General features: G+C 34.0%; 2 protein-coding genes across 2 annotated transcripts; both read right to left on the bottom strand.

Moving 5' to 3' along the window:
* Nucleotides 1–5,813: 5,813 nt before the first annotated feature.
* LOC128034526 (protein MAINTENANCE OF MERISTEMS-like) lies at nt 5,814–9,899 on the bottom strand. Its single transcript, XM_052622993.1, has 3 exons — nt 9,848–9,899; nt 6,647–6,711; nt 5,814–6,533 (listed from the first exon to the last, which is right to left on the bottom strand). Exons 1-3 carry the CDS (start codon nt 9,897–9,899, stop codon nt 5,814–5,816), a joined length of 837 nt encoding a protein of 278 aa, XP_052478953.1.
* On the bottom strand, nt 9,683–11,295 carry LOC105761599 (uncharacterized protein At5g39865). The gene has a single exon (XM_012579451.2). It carries the CDS (start codon nt 11,036–11,038, stop codon nt 9,959–9,961), a length of 1,080 nt encoding a protein of 359 aa, XP_012434905.1. The 5' UTR covers nt 11,039–11,295; the 3' UTR covers nt 9,683–9,958.
* Nucleotides 11,296–11,611: the final 316 nt, after the last annotated feature.

The raw sequence follows: 11,611 nt of genomic DNA, 5'->3' as shown, positions 1-11,611 counted from the left end.
GTGGCTAAATTTATTTGTATCCGCCAAATCATTAGAATTTTCAAATATATTCTAAAAATTAGGAGAAACATTGGATGAAACCAGGAGGGAAGTCACAAACAGGATCAAATTGAAAGAGAAGGAAAATGACATGGAAGGGATAAAAGAGGAGATGGCTAAATTGCCTCAAAATTTAGCACATATGTTAAGCAACATTGATGATAAAACACATAGGATACAGCTCGGAAGAGAACATGTATAAGATCAATAAGGATCAAATTAAAATTATGGAAGAATTGAGGGACTTGAAAAGGGAAATAAAAAAGTTAAAGGAGGATGTGAAAGAAGTTAAAATAAAAATTAGTGCAAAAGAAAGATAAAGGGCATTTTTTTGCACGTCATGGATGCAAAAACGAAGCTCGATTGTCGTCGATGTTGTATGGAAGAATCGAAGATGGAGTGAACGAGTGTTTAGGATTTTAAAGTTTAATGTCGAAGAATTATTGTATGTGGGTATGTGAGCGTGTTTCTAAAGTAAGGAATGGTGTAAAATAAATTACGGTTTAGGGATTTGTTATATAAGGAAGGAAAGCGCCTTTTAAGATTGTTAGAGGCACCTATCCTCGTGTTGTGTTTTTTTTTTAAGTGTGTGTACTATGGGCCCGTTGATGTAGTACAAGTTTAGCTCTTTTGAGTGTGTCTCGTGATGTTATGTATGTTTTATTGGAGCTCTTCGCTTCTATGTTTCAATAATAATAAAATATATTTCAAGTACAGTACTTTTGTATATTTAGAATTTAATATTATACTTTTGTTTTAAGCTAATTCCTCTATTACAATAATGTTTAATATAAATATGAATTCATATTGCGATTTATTATTATCATATGATTGGAATGTAACATTTATTTAAACTTCGACACAAAACTCAACTCCTCCATAAACTAAAAAAATATCATTAGTTCTTCGTAAGTACTTTCACCTCAATTCAATGACTATCACTTTTGGATAAATTTGGTTATCAGCTAGTGACACTTATAGCTATATAATATATTTGGTGTTTTGCACAACATGGCATACATAACAGATTTCACTGTCAAAACATATGATACCTTACTCGTTCTTCTCTTTATCTTCCAAAGTTTTAGGATTCATATCATTCAACTGATGCATACCATGCACCATCAGCAAGTTTCCAAAAAATTTAATACATTTTCAACAAATCATTTTTCAAAATATCCCATTTTAGTGTAATTATGTTTAACATATTATGTATTTATATAAATTATGGTAATATATGTATCAATATCATTTTCACAGGTATAAGTATCATAAAAACATGTATGGTAAATGTTAGATTGTATTTTATCTTATTTACTAAAAATTAAGCAAGTTAGTTTATCTACATTAGATCAAATAGTAAATTGATTATTTTATTAAAATTTTAATCCTTTTTCTATTGTTAAAAATTGGTTCATATACATCAATTTGAGGTACAATGACTCATCACATGTCATTATTTGATTATTTTGTTAGTCATATCAATTTTTAACACTACAACTAAATGAAAATTTTAATAGAAATGACCAAATTACTCTTTGATCTAACATATCTGGACTAATTTACTCATTTTTTAATATAGAGAGCAAAATGCAATCTAACTCAATATACAGGGACTTCCATGTTATTTTTATCCAATTTCACGTTATTTTATCATTTTTCTTTTAGCATACGCCTATCATGTAAATCGTATAATGTCCAAATTGTCTGGTCTTACTTCACATGGTTGATTTCGTTTGTCAATTAATGATTGTGGATTGACAACATTGACCATTCTGTGCACGGGGAGGGGACTACTCCTTTTCTGGGGCTTTTTACAAAAATATTATAAAAAATAAAAAAATTTACTAAAATGTTATAACTTTTTTTATTTACCAAAATATATATAATTTTTTTTATTTACCAAAATATATAAAAAAACAAAAAAACAAAAAAAAACCTGCAAAAAAAATCAGACGGATGTGACGGCACCAATGGTGCCATACTGATTGGCGGCACTACTCGTATTATAAAAACGAGCTCTGTCCAGCTGAAGGGAGAAAAATCAAAAGAAAAAGAAGAAGAAGAAGAGGTGCAGCGGAAAAGAAGAGAAAAAGAAGGTATTTTTTAAAAAATAATTGATTATATTGTTGTTATTATTTTGTATATTTTGTAATGTTTTTTGTTTTAGTTTAGTTATTAAGATTAATAAAACTCAAAATAATAGTATTAGTTCGTATTATTATTGTTGTTGTTGTTGTTGTTATTAGTATTAAGATGTTATTAATGTATTAAGATGTAACTTAGTAATATTATTGTTAGCAAAAACTAGTATTATTATTATGGTTACTTATTATTTTTATTTACCAAAATAAACTAGTTAGTAAAAAACTAGTATTATTATTATAGTTAGTTAGTTAGTTATTATTTTAATAAAATTAATAATTTTAGTGTGTATTATTTTGAGTATAAAATTATTAATATTATTAGTGTGTTAGTTATAAGGATTAGTGGTTAAACGGTTTTCATGTACAAAATTGCATATTGAAACATGAAATTTTTTTTAAGTAATTTAGTTACCGTTCGAGAATTTTTATGAGATTTTGTTTTTTTTTTACAGATTAAATATTGAAGATGGATGCTAAGTTTCTTTTATGCGTTTATTTCGATAGAGTCATCTTGACAACAAGTGTTGGATGTGTATTTGAATGTCGGCAACAAATAGCAATGAGATTTAATAGAAATGTATCGTTCGATGAAATGAAAGCAAGGATTAATGCAAAAATTCATAGACGTTGTGGGAGAAGGATATCAAAAATTTTCTACAAGTTTCCAGTTTTGACAAATCTAGTCAAATTCGTCGAAATGAAACTTGTAGACGACGAAGACGTGGAGACAATGGTCGATCTCTACTATGGGAATGGGAGTGAGAAGAATGCATCGATTCACTTATTTGTTGGGTTAGTCGGTATGGAGCAAAATGAAGATGTTAATGCATCTGATGAAGAAGATGGGGCTGAAGAACCGTGGATGGTGGCTCCAATATCATACGTTGATAGTGAATCAACTATGGGTGGGATCAGTATCGACCTGAATATTACACCCGATGTTGACATGGTTGGTGGTGAAGAAAAATGTGGTGCTGATCATTGGGATGAAGAGGTCGGTAGTGACGGTGATCCCGATGTGGACGATGTACCTAATGATATTGACGATGAAGATGTCAACAACGATGAAGGCATTAACGCTTCTTCGGTCGGGGAGTAGATGCGGCGTATTTTGATACACAATAATCCTGTGCCACACATGTCGCTCATAGACCCCGACACAGCGTATGTAGCTGAGTTTCCGGAGTACCATGAAATAGTTCATTCTCACGGGCTGGCCGTAACATCTGATGATGATGAGTTATTCATAGGCCAGAGATTCAGCTGTAAAGAAGAGTGCGTATATGCCATTAAACGGTACAGCATGAAGATATCGGTGGATTATAAAGTCTCCGTGTCTACTCCGACAATATATGTTGGGGAGTGTTGGAAGGCAGCGGAAGGCTGCAATTGGCGGGTACGAGCTGCATTCATTAGAAGTTCTCAGATGTGGGAGATACGAAAATTTGTTGGTCCTCATACATGCACATCAACACGTATGACAGAAGATCATGGAAAACTTGATTCAAAAACTATTTGTATATGTATCATGCCAATGGTGAAGGATATGCCAACCATTAAAGTTTCGGTACTCATTGCGGAAATGCAAACACGATTCCAGTATCGAGTCTCATATCGGAAGGCATGGATAGCTAAACAGATGGCGATGGAGCAACTGTATGGGGATTACGATTCGTCGTATAACGAGCTTCAAGGTTGGATAGCTGCTATGCGGGAGTACGTACCGGGGACTGTGATTGAGTTGCAGACAAGTCCATATTACGGCCCGGATGACCTGTTACAGCCGGTAAAAAAGATTTTCCATCGGATGTTCTGGACGTTCGATCCATGTGTGCGAGCATTTCCCCACTGCAAGCCACTTGTGCAGGTGGATGGGACCTGGCTGTATGGAAAATATACACATATCCTATTTCTTGCAGTTGCTCAAGACGGTAAGAGAAACGTGCTCCCGATAGTATTTGCTATCGTAGATAAAGAGAACATGGAGTCTTAGGAATTCTTCCTCATAAATCTGTGGAGGTATGTTATTAGGAACGATAACATTTGCATCATCTCCGATAGAGGGAAGGTTTAATTGCAGCTATTAGGCATTCCGGTGTGTCGTGGAGATCCGTTTACTGCATTCGTAACATTGCGTCTAACTTCCATAAAGATCATAAGAATGCAGACTGGAAGAGACAAGCCGTGGCAATGGGTAAATGATAACCTTATCTTTTCAATATAAGTTGTAATGTTTGATGTTATCGACTTACTAGAACTTATTTTTCGTTAATACGTACGCAGCGTACGAGTTAGAGCCACATATTTTTCGGCAAAGAATGATCTGACTTGAGAGTGACATGGAGGGGCAGACAAACACATCTTTACGACAATGGTTGCGCACAATTGAGCCATGGTAGTGGGCTCAAAGTTTTGACGAGGGCTTTCGTTATGGCTATATGACCACAAACTTAGTCGAAGGGATCAACGCTGTCTTGTTGAAAACACGTCATCTTCCGATTGCATCGGTATTTTCTGCTACTTTCTACAGGCTGGCTACTTTGATGCCAAGAATGGGTCAGCAGCAAGTCGACCAGATTCAGGCGGGACATGTGTTTGTCAAACATGTAAGGGATGCAATGGTCGTAAACCGTCGGTTGGCGAGGTCAATGAACGTGGAAATATATTCACGACAACTGGAAACGTTTCGAGTTACTGAGAAATCGGTCGTCAACCTAGGTCCTACGGAGTTGATCTCCGGAACAGACAGTGCGAGTGCAGGAAGTTCGAAACACTTCATTATCCCTGTGCGCATGTAGTGGCAGCGTGTGCTAAAGTCAACCTTGATGCTGAACAATATGTCGATGATGTGTACACGCTGGAGTGCACATTGCGTGTCTGGGAGAATGAGTTCCCCGTCCTGCCAGACCTATCTACGTGGGAGGTGCCGCCGATCACTTTCGAGCTTCTCCCAGACAGAGGACTACGGAGGAATCCAATGAGTCGTCCGCAGTCAAGCAGAATCCGTAATGAGATGGACATTAGGGAGAAATCTGACGGAAAGCGTTGTGGAATATGCAGGTTAAGTGGTCATAGCCGGAATAAATGCCCTAACCGAAACTTTCATGTTGGACAGTCGTCCGGATCAGGTCGAAATTGAGCTAATGCTGTAATATTTTTATGTATATTGTTATAAAAAGTAATTTAATTAATAATAATTTTTATTATTCGGCTTATGCTTACGCTTAAATTGTATCCAAATTGTTTCCAGGTTAAGTTATAAAATACCATGTGCGCATTTATAATTATTAAGACTATATCGAAAATAGAGTCATTCATAATTTGATTGAGCTTTAATATAATGAAAAAATAGAATAATGGATTTTTATACAAAAAATTCAGAAGTAAGCAGTAATTAAAATACAAATATTAAATTTATACAAAAAATACCCTAAACCTTTAAAATTGATGGTTCGATGGTGTTGTCCGGGGGGTATACCTACGCGGAGGTCGACGCTCATGGCCTGGGCGACGACTAACTTCCCGATGCCTGGACGGGTCGTCCACCTACAAAAAATAGTATAGGGTTTAGGGTTGGTAACATTACTCAATATATTATGACTACAAATAATGACAATTTATATTTTATCACCTGAGTGGCAGTGGATACACATAGGGTTGGTGACTAACGCGTGCCAAAAACAGCATCCGATAAAGCGCCCATGACTGCAGCAGTATGAGGCATCCACCGATGTCTTTAACTTGCGGCTCTGTCGCCCGACAAAGCTCCCGGTACAGCGTTGCTAGAACGACGGAACCCCAACTATACGACCTAGCAGTGGAGAAATCAGCTAGCAGGGGCAAGTACGACAAATGCACACTGTCGCTGTTTGCATCAAGCATGAGTACTGCCCCTATCATATGCATGATGTACGCTCGAGCAGTGCACATCAACTCACCTTCAGTGGCGGTCGCTGATAATTGTCTAATTTTGGCTTTTAGCCATGTAAATTTTATGCCGGAAAAATATTTATCACAATCCTTTGGTGACTCTCCTAGGAGTTGATAGCAAACTGCAGCCGGATCGGTGAATGAAGATACTCCCGTTACGGGACTCCCGTCAATTGGGAGCCCAAGCTGCACTGCAACATCCTCCAAGGTCACCGTGCACTCCCCGCACGGAAAATGGAAAGTATGGGTCTCCGGACGCCACCGCTCCACTAGCGCAGATAATAAATCAAAGCGCAAGTCGGAGGACCGAATCAATGCTACTGACCCAAATCCGGCTAGCTCCAGGTACGGTATCAATCGTGCATCCGGAGCTATCTTTAAAACACTCACACGGCCCCTTAATACTCGGAACAAGTCCTGATAGTGTAAAATTACAGAAAAAATATTACGATAACATAATTTATTTGTATATACTGCGTATATCCTTTTTAAATAAATAGAACTCCTGATTAACAAATAATAAATCATACTGCGTTATTAGCCGCATCAGATATGTGTCTAATATCGCTTCGAATCAATCGAGCCATTGCGATGCCTGCAAGTTGAAAAAAAAGTTAGTAAAAAAAAGCTTACTTCGGCCATTTATTCGTATTTTTTTCTCCTCATTTTATTACTTTAAAAAATATCATAATTTCTAATTTTATAATTTTACATTATTTCGGTGCATAAAGTTTGAAATTTATTACTCTAGTATGTTATTTAAATTAATTTGGTGTAAAAAAATAACCCTTACCCATGCCCTTTGCTCGTATTATTTTCTCGATTTTATTACTTTAAATAAAAATATATTATTCTCGTATTTTATTGTTTTATATTACCCTCGCCATTTGTTCGTATTTTTTCTCCGCATTTTATTACTTTAAAAATATCATAAACTTAGTCTTTTATAATTTTACATTATTTCAGTGCATCATGTTTGAAATTTATTAATTTAGTGTGTTAAGGGGAATAAAATAATAATAAATAAGGAGGGATTAAAAGGTAATTAGCCACATATTGGTACCGCCTTTTTTTCCCTCCATCACCCTTTTTTTCCTCTATTATTTTGGTAAATAAAAAAGTTTATAATATTTTGGTATTTTTTTGTAATATTTTGGTAAAAACTCAAAATAAACCCTTTCCCCTTCCTTTGGTCGTATTATTATTTTCCGATTTTTATTACTTTCAATAAAACTATATTATTTTCTTATTTTATTATTTTATATTATTTCAATACATTTTGTTTCAATTATTTGTATAAATTATTTCTGAATTTTTTAAAAAATTTACTAATACACTCTTACTTGACCATTTGTTCCTATTTTTTATCCGTATTTTATTTTTTTTAAATATCGTAATTTTTATTTTATAATTTTACATTATTTCAATTTATTATGTTTGAAATCTATTACATGTGCATTTTTCGCATTTTTTCGCATTTTATTATTTTCGATAAATATACAATTCCGTTTTTTCTTTTCGTATTTTATGTTTTCTTAAACATACTTCTTTGTCATTTTACTTTTAATGCTATTTTCTTAAAATTTTAATTTCAAATTCTAAGTAAATTTCATAAAAAATCTCTAATCAATATACAATGTAGATACCATTATTTTTTCATTCTAAATATATTTCATAAAATATATATGCTAAATAAAATAATAAAATAACTATAATGTACGTAACATAAATTTTAAACACACAAATATTACAAAAAATTAAATTTATAAATAAATTTACCTTTTTTCCTTCCTTCCCTCTTCTTCTTCTTTTCTTTTTCTCTTCTCCTTTACTTTTATTTCCTTCTTTCTTTCGTTTTTCTTCACTTTTCCTTTTCTTCTTCTTCTTTCTTTCTTTGTTTCTCTTCTCCTTTCATTTTCTTTCCTTCTTTTCTTTCTTTCCTCTCCTTTCTTTCTTTTTTCTTTCTTTCTTTGTCATTTTATTTTTAATGCTATTTTACTAAAATTTTAATTTCAAATTCCTAAGTAAATTTCATAAAAAATCTCTAATCAACATACAATGTACATACCATTATTTTTTATTCTCAATATATTTCATAAAATATATATGCTAAATAAAATAATAAAATAACTATGATGTACGTAACATAAATTTTAAACATTAAATATTACAAAAAAATTAAATTTATAAATAAAATTACTTTTTTTTCCTTCCTTCCCTCTTCTTCTTTTTTTTTTCTCTTCTCCTTTCCTTTTCTTTCCTTCTTTCTTTCTTTTTTCTTCTCTTTTCCTTTACTTCTTCTTCTTTCTTTCTTTTTTTCTCTCCTCCTTTCATTTTCTTTCCTTCTTTTTCTTTCTTTCCTCTCCTTTCTTTCTTTTTTTCTTTCTTTCTTTCTTTCTTTCTTTCTTTCCCTCTCCTTCTCCCCCCCCCCACCACCAACCCCCCTATTATCAACTGGTGCCGCCAATGCCATTGGCGTGACCAGTGTGCCGTCACATCAATCTGATTTTTTTGCATGTTTTTTTTTATATATTTTGATAAATAAAAAAAATTTATATATATTTTGATAAATAAAAAAAAAGTTATAACATTTTGGTAGTTTTTTTATTTTTTTATAATATTTTTGTAAAAAACCCCCTTTTCTGCCATTTTCGCTACCCATTGCATTCATTTTCTCTGCCCTACTGCTCCTCTGCACCGCATTGTCCAATTGTGTTTAAAGACAATGTATACATATAGATTGTAAATTTTCTTGGCTGGAAGCTCACTGCAAGCCAAAATCAAAACAAACTTTTGATGGTTTAATTGTTCTTTAGCCCTTGAATTTCAGGTGCTATGAGAAATGGATTACAGCCTCATCTTGTCATTATCCCAAAATCAAAACAAGCAACTCAAGGTTGAAAGTTGAAACCAAGGGCCAAGTCAAAATTGTTTTAGGATGAGTCCAAAATGAATAATGAATTTGAAGGGTAAAAACAATTTATCAGGTAATAGATTATGATAATAACTTGACTCACTTCACCCTTTATACTTATTGAAATTACTATTTTACCCTTGCATATTATAATAATTTATTATAAGAAACTCATATGTTTTATATTTAAATATATTATTTTTGAAAAATTCTATTTAAATATTTACTTTCCTTTAAAGGATTGAAAATATAAGAAATAATTAACAAGTATTAACTTGGAGTACAACGAATCGAGACGACAGAGATGAATGCATTTAACATTCATGAAAGTGACGGTTATTTTTAAATTATGCACAAAGCCACGGATAGAATATCAAAGTATGCTAACTGTGGTGTAATAGTGGATTCTAATCCACCATGTTCCATTGTCATCCCTAAATGTTACTGCCCCTCTACGCCCATGGTCGAAGGGGTAGCCATACCCCAATCCACACCCTCGGTTGATGCAGTAGCAGCTTCGTCAAATAATTTCTAACTCAAGTAAGCGCACGACCAGACACAAATTAGTTTCGAGTCCTCAAACTGAACCGATTGAATCAAAATGAAACATTCGAATAAATTTTCTCACAAACTAACAAACAAGCATCAACAATTGCATCAAAATTGTCACTTTTATTATAATTAATCATTATTTAATTTCATACAAGTTCAAAAGGACAATGAAACAACAAGAACAACCTGCCAGACAGCATATAAACATACCACAAATTATGAAAACTAAAACCCCTACTACAAAATACCAATTCAAGAAACTAACCATTGCTCCGGCTCCAGCTCCTCATCTTCCTTGAAGCACCAATGCTCAACATTTCCAAGTCTTTTTTTTTTTTTTACGAGTATAAACAATTATGCATATATTTATGGCTAATTACCATGAACAACAAGCACGGCACCTTATTAACCCATTTTCATTACAATCAGGGCACCTTCTTAACCTACATTCATCTTCTTCAAACACTTTTTTGCTTCCACTACAGTTTGGACATGGCACAAACCTAGCATCACCACAACCTTCACAAACAATCCCAGGATCTCTAACAGGAAACCCTTTTAAAAGCTTAGCCAATTCACCATTTTCATTAAGCTGTCTGATTTCTTCAACCCCACCAACGTGTTTTCCTTGTATGAACACTTGTGGTAAGCAAATGGATTTTCCTCCTAATAGGCTCTGCAATTCAGTTCTATACATGGAATCCATTGAAATGTCCTTTTCATCAACAACCACTCTAAATCCCCTAAAGATCATCCTAACACAACAACAATCTTCATATGTTTTCCTTATACCTCTTAGACTAGTGAAATATAGAACAATGTTTCTGGTTTTTTGACTTTTTTCGGTGTGTGGGATTTTGACCCAACTATCAGATAATGAAGAACATGAAGGGCTAAGGGAAGGGGAAGCTCTTGAAGATAAAGCTCTTCTGTAACTTGAAACCACATTTGGGTCAAGTTTTGAAAGCAGTGATTCTTCAGATAAATGTTTCCATAACGGTTTTGTTAATGATTGTTTAATAATAGTATTAAACGAAGGTTTGGATTTAGGCTTACCCAGATCGAAATCATGCCCCACATCATCATCATCATCATCGAGTCCATCCATGAGTTCCCAAGTGTTGATAACCGAGTCAGGTGACAACGAGTCAGTTTGACCACCATGAACCGGCGAATCTTGGTCGGATAAACTTTGGGTATCGTCGATAACAGGCTTTTGGACGTCGATGAGTGAAAGGGAACCATAAGTAGTGGATGTTAACGAAACCAAGTGGTGGGTGTCGCCTTTTTTCAACGGCGGATGGTGAACAAGCGGCGTCGGGAGAGACAAAGCACGAGAAACGGGCGGTGGGGAAGAGTGGGAAGAGGCCATGGATTCTAAAGAAGTGGAAGACTGTGAAGAATTCTGGGGTTTGGTGATGATATTAGTGTTGGGTCTTGATGCAGAACAACCCATGGATGATGATGATGATGACGACGATGAAGAAGAATCTTTGTTCCTTTTTTCACTGGAACTCTGGGGCTTTTCTGGAATCAATTTGGGTTTTGGTGGGTTAAAGAGAAATGGGGTTGCTCTGCTTCGCTTTTTTGCTTCAATGGAGGAAAAGAGAATCGTAGCAGTGAATTTGGTGTGTTTTTGTGAAGGCTTAGAGGGAAAGAGAGAGAGAGAGAGAATAGTGTTGGTGGGAAAGAGCTGTCATGAAAGTTGGAGTGTGGGAGATGGTGATATTAAATGCTGTTTTGAAAAGGGAAAAAAGTATAATAAAAAAGCTGTTTTACAGTTTGTTTTTTTTACTTTGAATTTGATGTTTTTAAGAAAGGGATTAAGTTATTATATAAATTTTGGGTAAATTATACTCTATCTTATTTTAGTAAATTTATATTTTATTTATTTAATTTTAAATTTTTATAAAATGGTCACCAAATTATCAGAAAGTTTTTCTTTAAGTTATTAGTTTGTTAAGTTTTTCTTCTAAAGTTTGATTAGTGAACTTCAAGCGACAATTCAACAATCGATACAGTAGATTAG

Source organism: Gossypium raimondii, chromosome 11 (assembly GCF_025698545.1).
Source record: "Gossypium raimondii isolate GPD5lz chromosome 11, ASM2569854v1, whole genome shotgun sequence".
In the NCBI taxonomy this organism is placed as follows: Eukaryota; Viridiplantae; Streptophyta; class Magnoliopsida; order Malvales; family Malvaceae; genus Gossypium; species Gossypium raimondii.
This window is presented reverse-complemented; position numbering and strand designations above follow the sequence as displayed.

Excerpts from the sequence above, each read along its gene's own strand:
- LOC128034526 (XM_052622993.1), bottom strand. The coding sequence starts at position 9,899 with ATGTTGAGCATTGGTGCTTCAAGGAAGATGAGGAGCTGGAGCCGGAGC. Across the intron at positions 6,712-9,847 it reads GAGCTGGAGCCGGAGCAATG|GCATCGCAATGGCTCGATTG; the intron begins GTTAGTTTCTTG and ends TTCAACTTGCAG. Across the intron at positions 6,534-6,646 it reads CTGATGCGGCTAATAACGCA|GACTTGTTCCGAGTATTAAG; the intron begins GTATGATTTATT and ends TTACACTATCAG.
- LOC105761599 (XM_012579451.2), bottom strand. The coding sequence starts at position 11,038 with ATGGGTTGTTCTGCATCAAGACCCAACACTAATATCATCACCAAACCC.